The following is a 26,033-nucleotide window of genomic DNA, read 5'->3' as shown; positions in this document are numbered from 1 at the left end:
CATGTGTTCCATTATGATTTTGTATATTGTGTTAGGCAGCAAGTCATCATGACTTTATGGACAGGATGGACTGAAATTGGTCTGAAAAAATAAATAAAATAATAATAATAATACTACAGACCATTACCTGTAAAATGACACTTTTTAACAGTGTAGGTTCAGTCAGAATAAAAATGTACAGATGATGAAACATTTACAGTATTGTGAATAATAATATGAGTAAATATTATCTCTTTTCTCAAACTTAATAGATATGCTTACATTTTGGTTGATTTCTCCATATGTTTACTAAAAGACCATAGTGCTAAAAATATATCTGGCACACAAAGCAAGATTTGGTTGTAAAAAATGTCTCATGATTGTGGCCTACACTGTAAAACAAATCAGCAAAAATAGGGCACAATGTACTGTATAATAAGGAATTGTCCATATTGGGTTTTTACAGGTGTTTTACCTGTATTTTGAATTACGCATTACATTAGGTTGTGTTTTAAGGGTTAACGTAAATTTCCGTAAAGTTACTGGATATTGTCCTGGCAAAAAAATAATCAGTACATTTTCCGTTTTTATTTTTTACCGTGCTGCAGATGCACTTGATTTCATAACCTCAGTGCCACATTTGACAGCTGTTGGGAACTTATTATTCCTTCATCGAAGCAAAAACCAGGAGACTTGAGATGAATCTTATAAGCAGAAGAGATTTATTCTTCTAAGTCTGTAGTCTGTAGTTCATCATCATCAAGACTAACTCAAGACAGTTGCCTTGCAAATTTATAGACATTTAGGGGGAGGGATTTACATTGAGGTTGAACAAAGCATGCAAATTAGGTATACAGGTTAAGGAACCCGCCCCAGACCCCAGCGTGTTACCAGTATCAATTTAATCAGCATACCTATTCAAATGCTGATACTGGCCAGGAACTCTGGTTCCACGGGCCATCCCAGAGCCATTAAAGACAAAAGGTGCGTCTTGGAGCTACTGGCTAGAGCCATTAAAGACTCATTTAAAACACAATAGAGAAAACAGGACTGGCAGGAACTGTTGATACCATTATCCTAACCTAACCTTAAAATGCTAACTTCAATATACTCAACTTTTACTGTTGCAAACTAAATTAAACATTTAATAAAATTGTAATACAACATTTCCCCCTTTGAGAGTTCTAATAACTCTCACATAATATACAAATTTATACACTTAAAAGTTAATTCTTGTAAGTTACAGGCACATAGCATATGTTCATTCTTGTAACTTGTGTAAGTTACAGGCACGTATAACTTATTCTGTGTTGTGTCCTTGATTTACATGAGTGTCATAGTTCTTCTCGAAACCATAACTGTTGACACCTGCGACGCAGGGTGTAAAATGTCATATAAACTACATGATTACACAGAAAACCATGTAGCATAAGAGTGGAAGTCTGGAAAGTCCATGGCGCCTGAATAGCTGTGAAGTCTGTTTCCTGTAGAGTCCATTTCCCACGTAGAGTCGCTCTGATGACTCGTCCCTCATGAGGCTTGTTCGTGGATATCTGAGGTGATGCTTTACACCAGGTTTCCGCTTGCGAAGACATCAACACATACCTGTAACACAAGAAAACAAGGCAGAAACGGCAGACCAGCAGTATTCATGCATAGACTTCATTCTTCCATAAGTCATTTGATCGTATAGTGGTTTTACGTCTAACTGTTATCAAAGTAAAACTTCAGGTGACCATATAGTTTTTACATATAACTATATTACAGTAAACATTGTGATCGTATAGTGTTTTTTCTTTTCCTAATCTTAATTGATTCGACACCTATGGACCAGTGAGGTAAGGATGGACTAAATGGGGAAAGGCCTATGAGGTAGTGTCTTCACCATGGGTTCACCCCCGAACGCCTGTTGCGTTCAGTTCTTCCCAGGGCACCTCACTTGTCTGTGTGTCCTATCCTGTCTCTGTAGAAGGGGGAAACAACTGTACAGTGTGTGAGAAAATTGGCACATTTCCATTCTCCAGTGAAACATCAGTCCTAATAGGCATCATAACAGAGGTGTCTGACTGGAATATTCTGTGGTATAACATTTAAGGCTGTGAGTATAATGAATGTCCCCCAAACAAAGCTGTGACAGTCGATAAGTCTTTCATCTTTGTTGTAAGTTACTGGGGATAAAATGGTTAACACCTGAAAAAGCTTACCCACGATTCCAATGACGAGGGGAGGGGTTGCTTCAAAGTAGCAAACAAATGTAGTAAAAGCTGCATAACATTGTTAACTTGTCTTAAGTTATTTTTGTTTTTTCTACACTCTTTTCCAAAATGTCCGTGCTTGCCACAGTAAGAACAACTGGCTTCTCTAGGGCTTTTGCGTTTCTTTTGCTTCTCTGAGTTGCCCTTAACAGAAACTGCTGCAATTCTTACTCTCTCTTTGACATCAGAGTCTCTTTCCCAAGTAACTAAACTGACCAAGTTGTCTTGCAGGGTTCTCGTACACCATGTGATGTTTAAGTAAGGCAACGCCTTTCTGTGTTCTGGCAAAAGACAATGAAACCATGTGCGAACCAAAGGGCCATTATCACCTAACACCTTCTCTGGAGTGTCTGCAATTCCACTGTACGCTGCAGCTGACTGACAGAATCGTTCTGTGTACTCACAAACAGTTTCACCCTACTTCTGTACACAATTGGTAATTTTCGACCAATTGATTTTGGGTCCTAAGATATTCTTTAGGATTTTCAAAACACCTTCTCTCAAATCGCCCTTACTGGCATATAGCAGTTCGGAAGTAACAGCAGACTCAAAACTGTTGAATTCAGATTCAGTTAGAATTTGTGACATCAGCTGTGTGACTTCCGGCAACAACATGTCGTAAAGACACATTCTACTGATCAATGCTCTTCTAAATTCAGAAAAATGTGTGCGTGCTGAGGGTAAACTCTGGGAGAGTCTCTCTATATCTTTAGGACCTAAAGCTGTGTTGACTGCTTGTATTGGGGTTGCACATAGAACTGGATCAACTCCTTTTTCCCTACTCTGAGCCTTTTGTCTTGCTCCACACACTTCGAATGCATTTACATCTTTCATCATTGCATTGACATTGTCCTCTATTCTATCAAAAGACTGTAAATCAGGATAGCTTTCATCTGACTGTTGGTTTTCTGAGTCACATTTGGTTGAGGTCTTGTTATGGCCCAACTTTTTCGTGAAACAGGACACTTGAGTATGCAATTGTTTGTTCTGTTCTTTTAACTTATCAATACAACAAGCTTGTTCTTGTACAATGGATAAGCTAAATTCTCTGTGACAGAAGATAATACCTTTCACATTTTTCTTCCTGATACATGCACCCAACACTTTCTTGCAATCTTCAATTGACCATACTTTGTCTGCATCAATGCCAAATTTCTTTGTTAAATTCAATCTGACTTCCTCAGTCACGATTGAGTCCATGTGCTCTCTTAACAAAGACTTAAACTCATTGTCTGTCCATAACGGGCTAGCTAATCCACCTTTCTCTGTTGTGGGAATCAGCCTAGTATTCCTTCTAACCATTTTGTGATTTGCTTTGTTACCACACAAACAAACACTAAAACTTCTCTCTACTGTCTTACAAACAGAGGGTACAATCTTATTAGCACATGACGCTAATCTTCTCTAGCTTACAGAGGATAGGTCTTCTCTAGCAAGAGGATACACACAATATTAACATGTAACTGTTAATCTTCCCTGCCTGGCAGAGGATATCTTTCATCTCTAAAAGCAAACTTTAGAGGCTTATCTTTAGTTAACCAAACTCTACAGCTGTTTGTTAACTACTTCTCTGAACGGCGCAGAGGAAAAAAATTTTGTACTGGTCTGCAAAGGTTCTATGAATGGAGTGAAACTCACCAAGTCTTTCGTTTGTAGAGAAAGATTCCTTCTGGAAAAATTCAGTCTTTGAGATCTTTTTGGAGCTTGAAGTTTTTCAATCTGGATTCAGAAGATTCAGTCTGGAACTTAGTCAGGCTTTGTTGAGATCTTTGAGCTTGAAGTTTCAAGATTCAGTTTCCTTTTTCTCCATCCGGGTCACGGCACCAAATTGTTGGGAACTTATTATTCCTTCATCGAAGCAAAAACCAGGAGACTTGAGATGGATCTTATAAGCAGAAGAGATTTATTCTTCTAAGTCTGTAGTCTGTAATTCATCATCATCAAGACTAACTCAAGACAGTTTCCTTGCAAATTTATAGACATTTAGGGGGAGGGATTTACATTGAGGTTGAACAAAGCATGCAAATTAGGTATACAGGTTAAGGAACCCGCCCCAGACCCCAGCGTGTTACCAGTATCAATTTAATCAACATACCTATTCAAATGCTGATACTGGCCAGGAACTCTGGTTCCACGGGCCATCCCAGAGCCATTAAAGACAAAAGATGCGTCTTGGAGCTATAGTCCCTCAGTTAATTGAAATAGATTGGACAGAAGCTAAGCTTAGTTATCTGTAACGCCATTTCTCATTCCTGGCCAGATTAGGACAATGCATATAAATTGTGCCACACTAGAGTCAATAGAATTTAATGTCAGTTTGCAAAAAAAATTATAATAATACAAACAGATTTTGAGCAATAAATGTCTTTGGCTTTTTTCATGATGGAATTAACAGCCCAAATAGTTACTGATTAATCGAATCAGACTCTTATTTTAATGTTAAGAACACTTTGTATCAGTGTTCTCATTCCTGGTGGTTCTTTTCCTGTTTATATTTATGTCTGTAGTTAATGATCATGCACAGCTGCTTTCAATCTTGTAATCTTAGTCTCTCTATATGCACTTTGAGTTTTTTTCAACTAAAAACGGAAAACATTTTTTATTTGAGTTTTGGACATTAATTTACATGACAACAGTGTTTTGGAGGCCTGACAACACAAACTTTTAAAAACAGGTTTCAAAATGCAAGTTTTTGAAAACAATACCATTAAAATCTATTTGTAAACTACAAAAAACGCAAATTTAAAGCAGCGCTATGCAGTTGCTGTTTTCTTGCTTTTTGCTGGCAGGTTTCTCTATAGAGCTTCCCCTACAGTTTCAGAATAGATATTTGACAACACTGTCGTAAAAACTCATTGGCGACTCTCCCCCCTCCCATCTTCTCCCGCTGGTCATGTGCATTTGTTTTCAAAGAAGCCGGCGAACGCACGGAGCCATGTCCACTGAGGTGTGTATGATACACAGAAGGCTAGCATATGTGACCCTGCCTGTGAAAACCCAGCTAAAGTCATTTTTTTGTGATTCAGTGTTTTTTACATAAAATCATCCTACACAATGTAAAGAACATTCTGTGAAAATATAACCTTGATATCTTTAAAATTGACTGAGTAAGGCCATGTCAAAGATTTGCTCAAATTCGGCCTCAGAAAATCATATTTTTGAGAAATTCCAATTTAAAGATAAGTTATTTTTTAAAACTGCAACACATTTGATCCATAGTTATCCTGCATATGTGACTTATAACACATTAAAGCTGAGATTCTCCCCTTTTTAGTGATATATGACACATCAGTGGAAAAATTCTTAAAGTTTTGTAAAACAGATCTATTTATTATGATGTGCATGTCCAAAAAGCTAAAAGCATAAAAACATTGAAAACGAATGGGGGTACCACAAGAGCTTTATCGTAGCAACAATTACCATGTCAATTCAGTGGAATGATTTGTATAACTTTATTAGTAAAATGAAATATCAGTGAAATGTCAATAATATATCAATTAAATAACATACCATTTCTCATTCTCTGAAATTATCTTTCTCTTACTGGCCCACGGTGTAACATTGAGTAAATCTGGAGTAAAAAATAAATAAACAAATAACATTTCAAGGGATAGTTCACCCAAAAACTACAATTCTGTCATAATTTACTCACCCTGATGTTGTTCCAAACCTGTATGAGTTTCTTTCTTCTGCTGAGCAAAAAATAAGATATTTTAAAGAATGTTTGTAACCAGACAGTTGACGGACCCCATTGACTTCCATAGGTGCCGCCAACTGTCTGGTTACCAACATTCTTTAAAATATCTTATTTTTTGTTAAACAGAAGCAATAAACTTATACAGGATTGGATAGGGTAACATGAGGGTGAGTATGAGTATGAGTAAATAATTTTTGGGTGAACTATCCCTTTAACAGGTCAGTCTCAAACTTTGTACACATTCTAAAATTGTCTAGATGCAAAATAAAATCCTGAGTGACAGCAACTCTCCCTCCTTGAAAAATAAAGAACACTTTTCCCCATTGAAATACTTGCAGTTGCAAGAGAAACTGATTTTCAGTTTCACATCTGGACTTCCAGCATTCAAAGCAAATTTTTCTTGCTGGTGTTCCCTCTTCATGTTCGCCAGACAAATAGCTTGGGGTTCAATCACCAAAACTGGCTTGTCCTCCTCATCATGTTGGTCACTGCCTGAAAAAGCAAAGATCATTTTTTTTCAATTCAAAGCAAGATACCTAAAAACATGATTGTGTAACATGCAAGAATGGGAAATGGGTTTAATTTCACATTTAAAATGGATAATGAAGCATTTTATATGAAAATATCAGAAAATATTTTTTCAGTTTAGTCAGACTGGATCTGATTAATTGAGGGGAGGGCATATAGGAATAAGAAACAGCCTATAGCTAGGGTGACCACCTGCTAATAATCCCAAGGGGGGACAAGGGGTATGTTTCTGAGGGACAATGTGGGACACTGCCTGGTGTGGCGGTGCCCCCATCCCACAGGCAAACTCACTGATAGTGGTTTACCCATTTCTAGCACATACCACCTTACATGGTATATTAATAATGCCCTATTCCCCTAAACGTGTAATTGCTGATGTATGCTCATGAATAGGCCAACCAATGTGTATTTTTTTCTAAATAAAGATTCATAATATTTTGAACATTCAATGAATTGACAGATGCACTTCCACTTAAGATTTACTATTTAATTTAATTTATTTATTTTTCATTACAATTTATTCACTTTAAATAAATTATAATATAAAATTATAGGATTAACAGGAATTGTAGTTGCTCAACACCACAGGAACAGTAATATATATAAAAAAAGTATTTAAAAAAAAATACGATTGACATCGTATTCCCCTCCATGTCCGATTGAGAAGGACGTTTTGCAAAGGTCACAAAAAGCCCTCTCGGTATCCCCCTCAACACCTTTCAGCCACAAATATTCATTTTCCCAGTCTTTCTTGTACCCACACCTTCTCTTTTTAATTGATGATGGCGGTGCCTCTCAGTCTCTTTCTCCATTTTTCGAATTGGAAAGCGCGCATCTAAAAGTTCCTTCTCAGTGTGTCTGGTATGCGCGTGCGTGCGCTGTCATGACAACAACGAAAAAGTTGACAACAACCTAGTGAGCAGTTCAACTGAGGGGTGGGTGTGGCAACAATAGCGTGCTGAACTGTCAAGTAATGTTCGTTTGGCTGCCTGGGGCTTGAGGATATAGAGCGACCAAATTTTTTTTTGAGCAAGCAAAGATTATGCGTGACACGGTCTCAATTTGCGGGACGCATGAATTGGGCTTCAAACGCTGTGCGCGCACGCGCTACGCGGGACGGGTGGTCACCCTACCTATAGCTGGTAAGCAGACTTCAATTCAGAGTGTAATGAAACAAATAAACATCATGCCATAAACGTAATTCATTTAAACTGACTAAATCCCAATCAACAAATGTAATAAACATTTAAATCCACTATTTTTGCATCACAGATATGTGTTAGCATTACATTGGCTGGACACTGACAGTATACATTTAGGCCTACATATTTAGCATAAAACAATAATAACAAAAACTTACCGTCAAATTCCTCGTCAGTTTCGTCAAAGAAGTGTCCTGTTCATCATCACAATCATCCTCCAGAAAATAATCCGCAATAAAACCGGTTAAATCATAATTTGGGTTCAATTCCACCGAGATTAATATCAAGCAAGCTGTTTAAGCAAGCAGCTATTTTCCGTTCCTGCTCATACTTCGGTGTCGCCGGCAGATGTCAAAACAACGCATTAACGTTACGTTACCATCATCCAGCAAATAACACGTAGCAGGCCAAAAATGTCCTTAAAATAAGTTTAATATTATTGGCAGAATACTAAGCTACAAAACAAATAAGCAGTTCTTAAAATATTGGCTATGACAAGAAAAAATCACCACAGACATCTAAACGCGGCTGACATCTCTCTCTTTTTTTGCATTGTGTTGACCTGATTACCGGCGCTCGCGGATTGATATTAAAGTCTGTTTTTACTCTTTCTAATATAAAATACACAGAAAAGAAGTTCCTGAACCGATTGATATACGAATCAGCAGTGTTGTTGCGCGAAATAAACGCAGAGACGACTGAAATCAATGTTTAGGAAGCCCACGTCCGTTTTTTTTTTGTTGCGCAAAAGTATAACGTAGTGTCAATAAAATCATTAATTTCAGTATTTATCATGTTATAAATGAAAATGTAAGTATTGCATCTCAAAACCAATGGTATAATCTATAATTTACAGCAATAAACACACATGGACTATTTTTGTCATTTTTATGGCTATGACTAGCCTACTTTGACGCTCGTTAACTCATAATTCGATTCTGCGACTTTAGCCGGGGTTTCACAGGCGGGGTCACATATGTGTATGTGTGCAGTGCCGTAAAGCAATTCGTTACATCGCGAGACCCGATATAACGCGGTAATTCCAGCCCGCCGGCCCAAAGTTGCAAGGGTGTTTTTTCCGCTCACAGGCACTAGGGGGAAGCGAGACGGCCACCATTCAACCCGAAAAAAGTCATATAATCATTCCATATAATCATTAATGACTTAATTATCTCAGAATTATGAGATAATTTTTTCTTGAAAAAAAATATTTGCTCTGTTTTTCTGAAATAATGACTTAATTATCTAAGTCATTAAGTCATTAATTCAGAAAAACAGAGCAAAAAATTTTTATTCATGAAAAATTATCTCGTAATTCTGAGATAATTAACTCGTTAATTCAGAAAAACAGAGCAAAAACTTTTTTTTCATGAAAAATTATCTCGTAATTCTGAGATAATTAACTCATTAATTCAGAAAAACAGAGTAGATTTTTTTTCCTCAAGTGAATGCAATACGCTTCCGTAGGATGGCACAAATTCAGCTCAGAGAAAAGCTGATGAAAAGAAAATTTGGCTGATCCTTGACTTGATCGCGGCAAAGTTGATTCTGTACTAATTTGATCTAATATTTTATGTTTTTTTAAAAAATGTTTTAAACTTATGTAGCAACTTAAATACAAAGATCTCAAGAATCTTTTAGTTTTTAAAATACTTTTGTTTCTGTATTTTTTAAGTAAATTTTGATGACAGTATATTTACTGAACAAACATTATTTATTTAATTTATCAAAATAACCCCAAAAATAGTATAAACTTTGCTAAAGTGATTATTTTGAACAAGTATCAACTTATGCATTATTAAAAGCATTTTAATTTAGCTAAAGTATCAATACTGTGTGTCTTTTATACCATGCTGGTTTTACCCCGTGTGTACCACCTCATACATTAATATGATTTTTAAACCAACAAACCACCTTTATGATTTATTTTCACACAAAATCTGTTGCTCATCAGTTTTCAAACATATACTTTTCTGCAATCATACACTATGGGAGTAGTGAAAAGCAAATGTTTCTTTGGGTGTGCCTTTGGCCACCTTGTACTGGTACTATTCATTTAGATTAGAACTCATTTAGATAATTTATAGTATATTACCTTTTATCATGCATAATGTTAATATGGTCTTATTACAGTTTTTTACAATCGCTATGACAATTTTTCCAATACTTTTAACACATTTCCTAAACTCTTAACGCACCTACACACCTATAAAACACAATTGGCAAAACAGTTAATTTCATGCTCAAAATCACACATTGTAAACTAAACTCCAACACTAATTTTCAAAATACAACAATACACTAACACAATACTCTGTCTACCAAAGCATTAACACATGTTCTCTTCCAACAGGAACATTTAGTCAATCATAGCACAATGTTGTAAAAACACTAACATCACATGGAATTACAGAAACTGCATTATTTTATATGTGTCAGGTATGCCCTTATACAATAGACAGTATATTGTATTGATCATAAATTGTGTTTTACACTGCAGTTTCTTTTGAAGTCTCTCTTCATTTTTGTTTTGTTTGTAATGTAAATGCATGCATTTTGTTGTTGTTGTTTGTTGAAATTCAATACAACAAAATAAATGACCCTTCTTAGAGTAGCTTTATAGAATGTATGGTTTATGAAAAAAAAAGTACAGAGACAGAATTGCTGCAGTAACGGCTTTATTTGCAACAGGACATTTCTGCAAGATAACATAAATATGCAATATAGCTGCCATTTACAGTATTACTGTATGTGAAAATACAAAATATACAAACAAAAAAAATCCATCTTCTAATCTGCCCAGTCTTCTGCATTTCTCCACATGTTCTCATCCACATCACACCTGATATCTTCCCTGGCAAGGCATCTTGGGAAGAATCTTTTGGCATGCCTTATCCACCCCTGGCAGTGTTCAGCTGTGATGTCTTGGTATGCAGCATCTTTTGCATACAGGAGGGACATTTGGTCCTGTGGACTATGGTCAAAAACCTTTCTTCATCTCCAGGCTGAGAAAACTCCTCAATGGGGTTGAGGAAAAGTAAGGGGAAAATGGACATCATCCTCTGATTGGCGTCAAATCAGGCTGTGACTATAGACGGGAATGGTGGAATGCCACATTGTCCCATATTTGCATAACTTCAATCAGCTGTTTCTCAGTAGCAATGGAATAAAATACAGGGGATATATTTGTGTTTCAATTCACAATATAAACAGCTGCTCACCTTGACTTCAGCCTGTAAGGTTAGGTTTAGAACATGGTGTTATCTGTTCTGACATACAGTGTAAAAGCATTGGTAAATTTGGCAGTAAAAATCCATTGTTTTGGTCTTGTTTGAGCTTCTGTGTAAAAGAAGTTCAAGCATTTTAAATTTGTGTTAATTGTATGCATTTTGTGTTAAAGCAACAAGAAATGTGTTAATAGTATAGCTTACACAGACGGATGTAGTGCTAACTGTGTTAAGAGTTTTGGAAAATTGTTAACAGTTTTCAAAAAAAATCTGTCATAGCAATCGTAAAAAACTGTAAAATATTAGAAATATGTTATACATAGATACTAAGTATCAACTAAGGCAATTGATTATAATGGGAAATATATTTACAGGAGTTAAAGTGTGAAAAACTGTCTGCTAAAAATTCTATAGGCTATATAATAATTTACCCGCTGGCTTTCTAGAACTTTGAATCAATGTTTGCAATGTTGAATGGGCTTTAAAGGTCCTGTTCTATGCCCCTTTTCACAAGATGTAAAATAAGTCTCTGATGTCCCCAGAGTGTGTATGTGAAGTTTCAGCTCAAAATACGCAACAGATCATTTTTTACAGCATGTTTAAATTGTCATTTTTTGGGGCTCAGAAAAACGCGCTGTTTTAGTGTGTGCCCTTTAAATGCAAATGAGCTGCTGCTGCACGACACAGGGGGCGGAGCTTCACGAGCTCACGCACAGTCTCTCAGAACAATTTCATCTCACGGAATGATGATAATATCAGAAACTCTCAGTAACGGTGTTCAGTTCGAGTCGGACAATAATGCCTACAGAGTCAGAGTGCTGTATAGAGATGAAACAGGTATAGTTTAGTAGTTTAATTACGGTTATTATAACGTATTTGTCATCTGCTTGTATGCATCCATTATTTATTAATAGCCTACAAGTCTGCTGTGTGAATGATGATCAAACATATACTGATGAGTTTAATAAAGTTTATTGTACATCACACAAAAGATGAAGCGTCAGTTTTACTTCAGAAAATCACCGTAAGAGCTTAGACAGTAAGTTATTAGAAGTGCGCAAGTACATAAACGAATTTTGGTAGAGATGAGGGAGTATTCCTGTGGGTCGGAGGTTAGTCAAAAAACGGTTCTAGTGACATCATTAAAGAAGGAAGTAGAGGGATGTAGTCCAAACGAGCCGTTCACTGTAGTCGACTTCTGTTAAATAAAATATCTCGCTTGGCATTGAACTTTGAGCTTTATAATTTTACAGATATTATTTATGCTCTAACAGCAACATTACACACTAACTAAAGTTTGAAACATGGGATCACGAAGAACGGGACCTTTAACCTGTCTTTGCTCTTTCTCACTCTGTCGTCTTCTAATTTTGTGAAGGCATTGTTTTTTGTCTACAAAATCTGCCGACAACAGAAAATGTAAATCAGGTAAAATAATTTGATTGAACAAGATTTTTAATTTTCTTCCAAGAACATGGATATTTTGCAAGACCAGGTGCTTGTCTGTGGAAAACATGGAGCGGATTAGCGGAATCAGTGGATCTTTAGCAGAGCGATAACAGAACGTTTTTATGGGAATCCTCTGGAGGGTTAGGGAGGGGGGCGAGAGGGGCACCTCAGCTGATGAGGGCAGAAGGGCAGTGGCTCTAGCCACCAGGCCACCCCCCTGTGCACGGCCCTGTGTTAATCACGCTGTTAACATTGCTAAATGTACTTACAGCTCAAATAAAATATAATACCAATACACAGAGTGGAAATGATCATTACAATCATCTCTGGTTTTGGGTTTGATCCTTCATTTGTATTATCCTGTATTTCTTGTCTCACTGAAAGACAAAACAATTACAAAAGTTCAGTGATAAACACACAAGTGTATCCTTTTATGTTTCTATGGTAGAATGTAATAGGGTGTGAACATTTTTGCCAATCATTTGGTTTTACACACCTTTAACCAAAAGCTGGACGGACTTCACCTCTGGTTTCTGTGTGATCATGAAGCACTTGTACTTTCCTGCGTCATTGTGTTGAAGATAGTTGAGTTTGAGTGAGAAGTTTCCATTCAGATACTCCTCAGGGAAGGTTTCAGCTCTGTTCTTGTATGCTGGATCCTGTGCTTCTACAGAGTCTTTACCCTTACTAATCTCATAAACACTCAGGCTGATGTGTCTCCAAAGCACACTGATGTCTTCAAGTTTAAGCTGATGTTCTTCAGAAGAACAAGGTAAAAGGGATCTCCAGCAGAGACACTGAAAACAGAGAGAAGTTATAAAAAAGAAACAAATATGAATTACCAGATAAAAATTTTTTTTTTAAGTGCTCACCTTCATTTACTAACAGAAACACATGCAGAAAAAACACCCGTGAACACCTGTAAACACAATGTCAGCACTTAGTCAAGGTAACAGTAGGCTACACCTCTGCATTCAAAAATTAAGAAAGTAGTAAAAGTGTAAAATTATTATTGTAGTCTATTTATATATTTTTCTTCCTCTATAAGAGCTCTAGCTAAAAGCAGTGGCGTACCGTGGGGTTTCAGTCGGAGCCTTCATTAACAGTAACGAAATTTAAAGTAAAAATCTAAGCAGTCTGTAGCCATGTATTTTTTTATTTTTCAAATATTATTTGTATTTTATTTATTCGTGTTTGACTCTCATATTTTAGATTTGATGAACTGCTGTGTGTTACAGCAATTTAATATTACTCACTACTTCAGTCTGTTTCTCTCCAATAATATTAACGTAATATTCCATACTGTCTGTTATGATGAGGCAGGAATGAAGCGGAGAGAGAATCCATATGCAAGCATACTTTAATAGAACAAACAGAACACGGAACTCAGGACAGGAAACAGCTACAACAACCAACAAACAACAACTGAAGCACAGAGGTATATATACACAGGCAAACAAGCTAAACAAGATAACAAGGGGGTGTGGTTAATCAGAAACACCTGGGGAGACTAATAAACAAGAAAAACTACAAAGGACTACAAAACATGGCACAGGACAGGAAATAACAAAAGTCCACACAAGACAAGGGAAACACAGGACAGGAATCGTGACACTGTCCCAATTTGACTAATTATTTCCTGTCCACCTTTCCTCTTGAAATCCTCAAGTAAAATGTGTCTTTACACACTAGTGGCTTTCCTTTAATCCAGGGAACAGTGGTAAGATATTCTTCACTCATAGTTTGTTATAAACAAATAAACAATGTCCACACAGCAATATCCTTTTCAATGCTTTGTTGTCTGTATGATGAAAAATATACCGTAACTTGTTTTTAAAACAAGCACACCTGTCCCTCCTGATAACATCTGTTAAATTGATATGTTCAATTTATTGTTCAAATTAATGTTATTTAAAGCTACACTGTGTAACTTTTTTAGTTGATTCTTAGCAAAAAACACTTAGTTCTTTCAAAAATATATGTGCTCATTAATGTATATTTACTTCTTTCAAGTAATAAAGTATTCTCTTAAGTTTATAATCTGCCATTGAAAGTACATACGGGCAGAGCCCGTCTACGGAGAGCCTTGGCACTTCCTATTAGCCCCATTGTATCGATCTTGGTTGCAGTTCCATTAGAATTCCACTGGAGGTGATCGCGGGCGAGTGCAGACTGAATGGGAGTCTATGGGGCTAGACGGCTAAATGTGTCTCTTTCACCCGATTGCCGTTGAGAAATCTCAGATTTTATTGTAGGTTTTGCAAGTTCAACATGGGTTATAGGTCGAAAGTTGAATGAACGAGTACTTATTTCTTTTCGATTTCTTACAGGTTGAGTTGTTGTTGCCCATAACACGCTAGCATTCTGCTAATGACGTCAGCATTCTGACGTCATTGACATTTTAAAAGACTTTTTAAAGCAAATAAGTGACTCTAAAAAATCTAACACCCAGCAATGTGTAATTTCTTTGCATCTCCTTTCGAATACAACATTCAAATTACTAGACAAAAAATTATATCCTGAGAAAAGTGGATTTTGAGGGGTATTTCGCCATAGACCTCCATTCATTCTGCACTCGCCTGTGAGCGCCCCCGCATGGACAGAGACGTGTTACTGCAGCCAGTCCAGAAACCGGAAGTAAGCAGAGAGTGCCAATTCTCTTCCTATTAGACATTGGCCGTTTCTCAATATGTGTTCTTGTCTGTACTTGCGTTCTTGTGGACTTGTGAAACGTCATCAGTCGCTGCCCAAGTACCGTCCCAATACACAAGTTTGCATTTTGGCAAGAACGGTTAAAAATCCCGGAAGTGTTCTTGACACGCCCATTTTACCGAGGATGCATAGGTTGGTAACTTGTGTGAACTTGACGGCAGAAATATCCCAGCATTCATTTCGGCATTCGAGGAACGAGAGGTCAATACAGCAAGTCGTTTTTCTACAATTTCGTACGCCATTTCATCACTAAATTCACTTCTGAGAACATTTGATGCGAGAAATCAACTGTGTAGATTTCAAATATTGGCATTTTTCGAAAATGCGCTCAAACGTTTTCGGAAGTGAGAATCTCCAGCATAGGTAGCTTTATTGTTATGAATATACATTACATAGTGTACAGTTGTAGAGTAATCCCTTGAGCTGAGGGGTAGGCTTGGGCGATAAAGCCTGGCTGTTAAATTCTCGTTATGTTTGGGTACTGCAGACGGCGTATGTGCGGGGGTATTATTGCGCAATACCAGCAAGAACACATCGTCTCAAACTGTCAGTGTGCTCGTCACCTTGTGAGTTCATTCTTCCAAGAACAACTAGCAAGAGCATTCTCCCCAAGAACACAAGTCCGTTCTTGGCATTCTTGGTTTTGAGAAACACCCATTCTCTGATACGGGTGAGGGGTTCGAATGCCGGTCGCCATGTTGCCCCTCCATCTTGAAACTACATTAGCCAAAGAGGGACATGCCTGTAAATTCAAGCTTCGCCTTTTGCGTTTTTCACTCAGTGACACCGTGACGAATGCGAGGGGGAGATTACTCGCGAGCTCTCGAGTGCCGGCAGATTTGAAAGATAGTGTGGTGTGTGTGCATGTGCATGTGTGCGTGCGTACTCACATTTGAAAGAGAGAATTAAAACGTCAACGCGACAGGCAAATCAGCAAGACCATAGACAATATTGGAGTAACTTTTCCCAGATGGAAAGAGCTCATGAGGAGAAAAGATTTTAAAACGGACGCCGAGGTTGCCTGCTTTCTTCTCGACAGGTAATTCAGCCTGTTGTAATTCATTTGTGTAAATTCGAAGTTTTATAGTTGCTTGTCTAACCATAGCATGGTTGTGCATAACGCCAGAACGACCTCTAGTATAACTTCATCCTCGCGTCAATGGTGAAAAAGTATTGTTTACCTTGTAACATAAATCTGTGCTGCGACGGATCACAGGTGATGAATAGTTTTAAAGGCGCAATTTTTTAAGCTATGTAAAAAAAAGGACACTGTAAATTTTAGTTATTTTTAATTGCTTTTACTTTGTACACATTGTAACGTTAGCCTAATCTGATTATGCTGGGATAGCCGATTCCAAGGGTGACGTTTACCTCCTGACATCTGTCCTGTAGTTTTATTTATTTTAGACGTATTGTTTATTATTGTCATGGACGAAGTCGATAACTGGAAGCCATGTTAATCTTGGAATAATACGGCCACCGTAGGAGTTAAAACGCCCTCGGAATTGAGAGGAACAGAAACTAATATTCACTGGGTAGTCATATACAATTTCACCGCTAGATGGGGGTAAAAATCACACAGTGTAGCTTTAACATACTACACCTACACAGACTGGTGCACACCGCCATCTAGTGGTTGAACAATCATTACATTTGGCTCCTGCACACTCAATATTTCAGCATGTTGCACCATTTGCAAATAGCACACGTCATCTTTTAGAAAAAAAAAATAAAAATACCCTTAAAAAACCCTTTTGTTGTATACAGACATCTGATAGTCATCTGTTTATAATATGCAAAACAAACATTTTTACATACATTTGGAATCAAACATTTTAAGAACAATTAAAATCTAAATGTATATTTGTGACAGGAGTCTCAGACATATTGGAGATGGGCAAATGCTCAAAGAAATACATCTTCCAGATGAAAATAAGCTCATCTTCAGGGGTTGGATGCCTTAATATTAACTGCAATGTTTTATTAATTCTTTGTCTCAATTCAAGTTTTTTTTTCTGATCCCACCAAAATACATTTTGCTCCCCAATGGTTTTCTATAAATATCTAGGTTTATACTATGTAATATCTCCACTCAGTCACTTATGAAATGCAGATGATGGGTGAAATGCAGAAAAAGTGGCCGGAGCAAACCTGACTTCCTGTGTTTAACGTGGTTGAACTTTTCCTCTGTTTGCTGTACAAGAGTTCATCACTGTCTCGAGGGACCCGGGTTTCATATTCAAGTGTTTATTTACAACTACAACATGATTATTCAGCTTTATCTCTGTAAGTATCTTTGAGTATTTTGAACAGCTTTTCATGCGCTTTATTCCTGTAACTTTATTTCATGTATTCAGTCAAATGTTTGGACACACTGCACTATATTAATTTCTCTTGATACATAAATAATTAAAATATGTGTGACAGCGTTTTAAGAGGATACTTATAAATGAACATGATTCTTTGATTTTTTTTTTTTTTATCTTGTAGATCTGCTCATATGGTGTCGAGCTGCAGAGACTTTAACAGATCAACTAACAGATTTGGGGCAAAATGTGACCATAAACTGTGATCTTGATGAAGAAGAGGTTTATTGGTTTTTACTAAAACTTCAAGATTCTGCGGTTTTGATAATGCGCTCTGTTTCACACTCATCTCCGTTTTACTTCAATAAAAGATCCATCCACAAATATTCAGTGAACTCTAAACATCATATGTTCATAAATAATGTCACTATTGATGAGTTAGGAGTTTATTACTGTATGAGCACAGACTCAGATCCAAAATTCAGCAATCCCACCAGACTACACATCATTGGTGAGTACACTTTTAGTCATATTGTTCTGTACAGTGATTATTTAGAGATTATTAACACATTGTAGCTTAATTCATTCTTTACAGAACCAACTCCAGTAACTGAGTGCCAGAATCATACAGTCGTACAGTATATTCAGCAGAACCAGACGGTGGTGAAGTACATTCAGCAGAACCAGACGGAGGTGAAGTACATTCAGCAGAACCAGACGTCATGGCAGACTCTTACTCTCATATCTGCTCTGTTCAATGCTGTTTTGGTCATTGTGGTTATAGGTGAGTTTTCATCAGTGTAAGTAAAATTACACCAATAATTGCACCAATACCAATAAACTGATAATTATTTCCTGTCATGGCTGATAACCGATAAATGTCCCACATTAAAATTCCACTATATTTAAATTTCAATCATTTTTACATTTAAAAGTGAATGTAGGCATCTCAACATTATAATTCATTTTCAGATTTGCTATAGATCACTTTTGACAGTGAACATAAATTATAAGTGTTTTTAAAGATTAACGTTAAGTGAGAGCTGGATGATGGCTTAAATAAATATAGAGGAAATAAGCAAGCACAATAAAAATATCAACAGATATGATACATTATATCGCTAAAATCAGCCAATACAGTGTAGGGGTTGCATCTGTGAAAAGCTCAACATAATGCTCTAAGTGTTTAATTGTTGAAACATACTGTACATTATTTCATTGTATTTCATTTATTTTATTCCATTCTCAGGACTTTTGAAGGTTTGTGCTGTTAGAAGGTCTGCAGAACAACATCTTCATAATACTGATGTACAGCCGACACCAGATTTACAACAGCATCTAGATCCAAATCAATTACAGGTACATTATGTGATGTATCCATCCATCCATCCATCCATCCATCCATCCATCCATCCATCCATCTAACACTCTTTTCCTCTTTGTTCTTTCAGCATGCTGAGGTGGACAGTTCCATGCTATGTACAAATATTCATCCCTTTCCAGTCAACGGCACCTATGTTACATTACAGCTGCCAAAATAATACACACAAGCGTACAGCTGACCGCATACTTACTTCATAGCGGTAGATCAAGCACAGAACAAATAACTGAAGCTCTGGTGTTGTCCAAGTGCACATGATAAGTGTGCCGTGTGGTTTGGTCTTCTTCAGAAGTGTTGCATCTAGACAAGTGGTCTGCACTTTAACCCAGAGAAGAGTTTTTCCAAGAGTTTAGATGTTAACATTTGTGTGGGCTATCGGTGTTCTCAACAAGTGTGTGATATTTTATGATATGCTATATATGCTAATGCTAATATGCTAATATTTCACAGCAACCTGAAAGCCATAAATATTTCAGCTAATATGCCATGTTCAACCATGTTTCTTATTGAATTAAAGTGTCATGCAATCCCCTGATTTCTGTATCATTTCTGGAGTTATCTTCACACTTCTGCAAAATGCTTTAAAATAGAAGTGTGACTGTTTGCAGAAAGGAACATGTGGAGGAGGTGACAACCACAAAAAGTCTAGATCTAAGGTGAGCTGAGTAAGCTGGAACTGTGGCAGACATGAGGCACAGACAAATACAACAACACCCAAAACAACACTAAACTACCAACTAATATTAATAGTTTTTCTGAAGATCCTGTGAGTTTTAAAACAACCACAGTGCTGCTATATCTTTAATTCAGCAATAGTATTTCAATTTAAAGGCCCACTGAAGTTCCTTTGAAATGCGCAGCATTATTCAATGTGTTGATGTCATTTCCACTGAAACAGGAAGACGGGGCGGGAAATATTGAACAGCTCCTCCCCTTTTTTAAAATGGCCAATAGCGTTTAGTTTATATCACAGTTTGGCCACAGAGCTGTTGAGCAGTAAAGACGCAATTCCTAATATCTAACCGTTTCTCCTCATAATCTCCTCCATATCACTTTAAAATATATCATTCTGTGCAGAATTCAAATGGATCCGATACGTTTTCTGGTCTGGCGACTCGATCATGTTATTTCATTGCTTTAAATAAACAGTTTAATGCAGTATCTTAACATTTTGCTCATTGTGCCCTCTTGTGGCCTCAGGAGACAAGCTGAGCGTTTCTTTAATACTTATTTAATCTTCATATAATGTATAAGAAAGATATTTGATACTGTTAAAACTAAGATTATTTGTTGTTTGATTATTTTTTTAGCCGTGTCGCCCAGCCCTAGTCTCACCCTACAGTTTTTCTTGTTCACTCAGATATACGTCACAATGGGGCAGAAAATACTATCGCAACTTTTGTTTCATGTCGACTTTGAAGTAACAGATCATGTCTTTTCAGGCACCCTGCAGCAGAGATGTAAATAAAAAATAAGATCAAGCACAGAACAAATAACTGAAGCTCTGGTGTTGTAGTGCACATGATAATAGGTGTGCCGTGTGGTTTGGTCTGCTTCAGAAGAAGTGTTGCATCTAGACAAGTGGTTTGCACTTTAACCCAGTGAAGAGTTTTTCCTCTTTGTCTTCTGTGATGTTAACATTTGCGTAGGCTATCGGTGTTCTCAACAAGTGTGTGATATTTTATGATATGCTAAGAATTATATATTTCACAATAACCTGAAAGCCATAAATATTTAAGCTTATATGCCATGTTCAACCATTTTTCTTATTGAATTAAAGTGTCATGCAATCCCCTGATTTCTGTATCATTGCTGTTGTTATCTTCACACTTTAAAATAGAGGTGTGACAATTTGCAGAAAGGAACGTGTAGGAGGTGACAGCCACAAAATGTTTAGATCTAAGTGTTACGACCCTGGCTCAAGGGAGGCAACATAGAGGAGTCACAAACGTCTATTATGACCAAAATAAGGTTTATTGCAAACAAAGTTAAACAGACAAAGAATAATGGTGGCTGCTGCTAACAATGCTACTGCTCCAGGCTGCAGTGTGTGAGAGAGAGTGGGTGGAGCTAGACACAGGCTTTTAAAGGCTGGCCAGCAGACCCAGGTAATTAGGGAAATGATGGGAGGAGTATAACTTTGGACATAACACCTCCTTCCATAAGTAGGTTGCTCTAAAGCAACCACTCAGTTAAATGTCACACAGAATAACACAAAACTAAACTGACTGCATATATACGACCTAGACAGGGCATCTGCAAACACATTGTCCTTTCCACGGATGTCCTGGATGTCCAAATTAAACCCCTGCAAAAATAAACTCCATCGCATTAGCCGGGGGTTGGAGTTTTTCATCCTACCGAGAAAAACAAGAGGGTTATGGTCTGTATAGACCACTAGGGTCTGACAAGAAGAGGTATAAACATCAAAATGAACCAGAGCTAGAATAAGGACCAAGGCCTCTTTCTCTATAGTAGAATAAGGCTCAATCCCAATTCACCCCTTGCCCCTACCCCTTGGCCCTACCCCTCCGTTTTGCGCGTTCCCGTGAAGGGGTAGGGCTGTCTCGATTCTCTTTTGGTTGGAGGGGTAGGGGTAAGGGGAAGGGCCAGATAGCCCTTGAAACGAAGATTTTTTGGGACCACTCTTCAAACGAAGGGGTGTGAGAAATGTACCTGCATACACCGGCTACAGAGGCAACATGACTGCCAATAATCATTTTCTTTATGTCACATTCAATCTAGTGTTTACGGTCATGTTCTTCAAAGAAACGGTTGCAAAAAAATCGTTAAAGTTCGTTAACAATATGACGCGTGTAAAAAGCAAAAGTTTGAAGCGAAGTGGACGCGCGAATGAGGCGAATTCGCGTCCACCGCGCCGCGCTAAACGCCTCATTCACGCCGCAAGACCTCCAGACGCGCGTAAACGCGTCTTAACATTGAAATCACTCGCGCCAGACGCTCTATTCGCGTTTGGTGTGAACGCAGCAGTAGGCGTCGAAGATATCGTCATCTCCGTTGTTTTCTGCAAACTTCAGAAGAAAAATTGAAAAAAATAGCTGTAACTCACGCAAGACTACAGCTGACGACGGCGTCTTGGAAGTTTGTGATAAACATTGGCGCATCTCCTGTGACGTAGGCGCTAGCGACGATGTATAATGACATGTAACGGTGTAGTAGTGGTGTCCCATTTCTTAGGGGAATATTTTCACCCCTACGCCTTGAAACTCTGTTTCAAGGGAAAAGGGTAAGGGGTAGGCGAAGGGTTAGGGGTAGGCGAAGGGGTATAAAATAGAATTGGGATTGAGCCTAATACTTCTGATGTACGTCAAACTTCTTAGAAAAATAGCATACAGGATGCTCAACTCCCTCTGAATCCTCTTGGAATAAGACACCCCCAACACCAGCATCACTAGCATCAACAGCTAATTTAAAAGGCCAATCAAAATCAGGGGCAGCAAGAACAGGAGCACTTACTAACAGTGCTTTCAAGTTCTCGAATGCAGATTGACACAAGCTGGACCAAACAAACGGTACCTTTGGGCTGAGAAGGTTAGTCAAGGCAGCAGCAATGGTAGCAAAGTTCTTACAAAAGCTCCTATAATAGCCTGCCATCCCAAGAAAACGTTTCAGCTCACGCCGAGTCGTCGGCACACCAAAGTTCACAATGGCCTCTACTTTAGCGCCGTTGGCACAGACCTTTCCATGTCCAACAATCTTGCCCAAGTATGTTACTGTGGCCTGTCCAAATTCACATTTGGCATGGTTCAAAGTCAAATTTGCAGCAACCAGCCAATGGAACACCTCTTTCAACTGGACTACATGTTGAGACAAGGTAGAGCTGTAAATAACCACATAATCAAGATAAGCCTCACAATCTACAACTCCTTACTTATCCACAAGCAGGCATGGAGAACTCCATGAACTAGCACTAGGTTCAGCAATGCCATGCTGCAGCATATAGTCTACTTCCCTACGTAAAAGCTGACGCTTAACAGGGTTGACTCTGTAAGGAGGTTGCTTAATTGGACCAGCAACACCTACATCAATATCATGATGAAGAACATTGGTGCATGTAGGCACATCAGAGAAAAGGTCAGGATGTTGGTGAATTACTTCCATGATGTCAAAACGATTTGGGGGATCCAGGTAAGAAAGATGGTCATCTAAACTGGCCAGGATTCTTGAATTTGGCAGCCTACCTTGAGACATTTCTGGATTAACAACAACATCAGCGTCCTTCTCACCTACATGGATTGGAATATTCAACACAGCAACGGCCTTCACATCTACATGCACAGCCTGATTTCTCTCACAATAGGACTTTAACAGGTTAACATGGCATAAACGTGTTTTACGCTTCCGATCTGGGGTCCTAACCAAGTAATCACATTCACCGACCGGACGCTCAATCACATATGGTCCACTATATTGAGCCTGCAAAGCAGATCCAAGAAGGGGCAAAAGGACTAATACCTTGTCACCTGGATTAAACACTCGATGTTTTGCCTTTTTATCATAATACTCCTTCATCCTCCCTTGAACTCCCTCCAAATTTTGCTTGGCCAGTTTACATGCCTTGTTAAGCTTAGACCGAAAGTTACACACAAAGTCTAAGAGGTTAGTAGTAGAAGGCTGATTTCCCAACCACTTCTCCTTCAAGAGTTTCAGTGGACCCCGCACAGTATGGCCAAACACCAGTTCAGCCGGACTGAAACCAAAGGACTCTTGGGTCACCTCTCTAGCCGCAAAGAGGAGTAAAAGGGTTCCCTCATCCCAATCTTTTTCAAACTCTCTACAGTATGCTCGCAACATTGCATTTAGAGTCTGGTGAAACCTCTCTAGGGCTCCCTGAGACTCTGGATGGTAGGCAGAAGAAAAACAGTGCTGAATAGACAGCTGCTGCAGCACCTGGGAGAACACACGGGACATAAAATTTGACCCCTGATCAGTCTTTTATACCAAGCTGAAATAATGTCCCAAAGGCTTCATTTTTAACCCTTTGCTGCACCCGACCGGAACCCGAAAAAAACTATATAGAAAGTGGCATAACATTTGAAGTAAACAACATACAGACAGAGGCAAATGAACACATTTTCCCATACAATTCTGACCCCAGGAATTTAATGGAATGGTTATTTTTGATATTTGACAACATATTGATCATATTTCTGGACAAAAACAGAAAGAAATGGCCAAAGATGTGTAGAGGATCAACTAAATTTTCGTTTTCTCAAGCGCATAGGGTGATTTTTTATATCCATCATGCAGTATGGTGAACTGGCTGCTTCACAGAGTCTCATATCTCGGATACTGTGTAGATATGATAGCTTCTCGCTTTCCGAAAGCCTGTGATTATAGTAAAAACTGTTGAAAAATTACTTATGACTTAGTTATGACTACAAAGATATATCTTAATTATAGTTTCAAATACTAACTAAAATTGTTCCAAAAGAGAGAGCAGTGGGAGATGGCGATCTGCAGGTACCAACCAACGGCCACCAACTGCCAACTGCAAAGCCCCAACATTCCCAAACTGGCAGTAAGTCAACTTTTTGGACCTTTTTGGATTTTTTAATTTTGGAAGTTAATTTGCTTTGCTTTGTTTTGTTTACTTCAAAAGTAAAGCTATTTTCAATTTCTTCAGGTTCAGGATAGCTGCAGTAAAAGGTTAAAATAAACCCCATTTCAGGCTGCTATTAGTATAATAAAAACGTTGTCAAATTAGCTTTTTTTTTTTTTTTTTTCTGTTTTTGACCATTGATGGTTCAAGATGTTGTAAAATATAACAAATAACAATTTCCCTGGGTCAGAATTGTATGGAAAAATGTGTCCATTTGTCTCTGTGAGTTGTTTACATCAAAAGTTATGGCACTTTATATCACATTATATTTTTCGGGTTTGGTGCAAAAAATAAAGCATTTTGGACATTATTTCAGCTTGGTTCCCAATTTAATCTTAAAATAGACACTTGAATCATAAAGAAATAACAGGTTGTGAAAAAAAAAAAATCACCCTATGCGCTTGAGAAAACGAAAATATAGTTGATCCTCTACACATCTTTGGCCATTTTTTGCTATTATTGTCCAGAAATATGTTGTCAAATGTCAAAAAATAACAATTCCATTAAATTCCTGGGGTCAGAATTGTATGGGAAAATGTGTTCATTTGTCTCTGTATGTTGTTTACTTTAAATGTTATGCCACTCTCTATATAGTTTTTTGATTATTCGGGTTCCGGTCGGGTGCAGCAAAGCGTTAAAAATGAAGCCTTTGGGACATTATTTCAGCTTGGTACCCGGCAGATTCTGAAAATAGACACTTTAAAGATTTTAAAAAATCAGGTGGCATAAAAAAAGCCGGGGGGTGCGCGTGGACCCCTATTTCCATCTAGACTAATTAGGATATTAAGTAAAGATTATGGTCCATGAAGATATTTTGTAAATTTCCTACCGTAAATATATAAAACATTTATTTTTGTGAGTGAATGCAGCAAAATAGTGAACATAAATGGACAACTTTAAAGGTGATTTTCTCAATGTTTCGAATTTTTTGCACCCTCAGATTCCAGATTTTCAAATAGTTGTATCTCGGCCAAATATTGTCCTATCATAACAAACCATACATCAATGGAAAGCTTATTTGTATAAGAATAATTATTTATTCTGATGTATGAATCAATTTCAAAAATTTCAAGAAAATTGACCCATGTGACTGGTTTTGTGGTCCAGGGTCACAAATAATAAAACATACTTACAGGCTCTGATTCAGAAGTGCCAGATTGTCCTAGCAAAGTTGGAATTACCCCATTTTTTAGAAATAGCCGTTGTGCTCAGCTGGTCTTGTAGTCTCCCAGGTTCACATCAGGAAACTGTCCTCCGTAAATGCGCTGCACACACATGAGCATTTGGGTTGTACTGTTCTGGAACAGTGTGTAAGGCAAAGTTGAGATGTTGCCCAGAGAGAAAAACAATCTGTGGTGTTGGAGGCGTATAAAGGCGTATTTAATAAAATGACTTGAACGTCACACTCATCCACATTCATGGGTGAGAAAAAGAAACAGTACAAAAGTCAGTGTAGCGGTTATTTCTTCTCCTGCTCAACTTTCACATTTATTACAGACACACTCTCGCAGCAGTTCTCACTGTACCTTCAATTACTGTAAATGCTCTAAGAGACATTACAGAGACATTACAAGTGCTGTAAATAAATCATAACCACTGATTTCTTATTGTGTCCACTTTCTGAAGGCCAAATAAAAGTGCTGCTTTTGCTTTCGTATAGAAACACACCATCTC

At 37.7% G+C, this 26,033-nt stretch overlaps 2 protein-coding genes across 5 annotated transcripts; one reads left to right on the top strand and one right to left on the bottom strand.

The window, feature by feature from the left end:
• Positions 1–1,273: 1,273 nt before the first annotated feature.
• On the bottom strand, positions 1,274–26,033 carry LOC307169393 (V-set domain-containing T-cell activation inhibitor 1-like). Of its 4 annotated transcripts, none has more exons than XM_079890015.1 (4): positions 25,493–25,535; positions 13,210–13,256; positions 12,834–13,134; positions 1,274–1,584 (listed from the first exon to the last, which is right to left on the bottom strand). In XM_079890015.1, exons 2-4 carry the CDS (start codon positions 13,213–13,215, stop codon positions 1,574–1,576), a joined length of 318 nt encoding a protein of 105 aa, XP_079746141.1. In that variant the 5' UTR covers positions 13,216–13,256; positions 25,493–25,535; the 3' UTR covers positions 1,274–1,573. The 4 variants fall into 4 exon arrangements, with proteins under 4 accessions (XP_079746141.1, XP_079746139.1, XP_079746140.1 ...); XM_079890013.1 differs by lacking the exon at positions 1,274–1,584 and adding an exon at positions 10,325–12,714 and having other exon boundaries at positions 25,493–26,033; XM_079890014.1 differs by lacking the exons at positions 1,274–1,584; positions 25,493–25,535 and adding exons at positions 10,325–12,714; positions 18,930–19,264.
• Positions 17,239–20,532, top strand: LOC307169374 (uncharacterized protein). Its single transcript, XM_079889987.1, has 5 exons — positions 17,239–17,335; positions 17,540–17,866; positions 17,951–18,139; positions 18,605–18,714; positions 18,807–20,532. Exons 1-5 carry the CDS (start codon positions 17,314–17,316, stop codon positions 18,894–18,896), a joined length of 738 nt encoding a protein of 245 aa, XP_079746113.1. The 5' UTR covers positions 17,239–17,313; the 3' UTR covers positions 18,897–20,532.

The sequence above is a fragment of the Squalius cephalus genome (genome assembly GCF_949319135.1).
Source record: "Squalius cephalus genome assembly, chromosome: 13".
NCBI lineage: Eukaryota > Metazoa > Chordata > Actinopteri > Cypriniformes > Leuciscidae > Squalius > Squalius cephalus.
The sequence above is the reverse complement of the archived record's forward strand: the minus strand, read 5'-3'. Positions and strand labels throughout refer to the sequence as shown.

Coding starts and splice junctions, on each gene's coding strand:
- LOC307169374 (XM_079889987.1), top strand. CDS start 17,314: ATGATTATTCAGCTTTATCTCT. Junction 17,336..17,539: donor GATTATTCAGCTTTATCTCT/GTAAGTATCTTT, acceptor TTTATCTTGTAG/ATCTGCTCATATGGTGTCGA. Junction 18,715..18,806: donor TAGATCCAAATCAATTACAG/GTACATTATGTG, acceptor TTGTTCTTTCAG/CATGCTGAGGTGGACAGTTC.
- LOC307169393 (XM_079890012.1), bottom strand. CDS start 18,992: ATGTGCACTTGGACAACACCAGAGCTTCAGTTATTTGTTCTGTGCTTG. Junction 13,135..18,929: donor GCTTGATCTACCGCTATGAA/GTAAGTATGCGG, acceptor CTCTGTTTTCAG/TGTCTCTGCTGGAGATCCCT. Junction 12,715..12,833: donor CGTCCAGCTTTTGGTTAAAG/GTGTGTAAAACC, acceptor TTTGTCTTTCAG/TGAGACAAGAAATACAGGAT.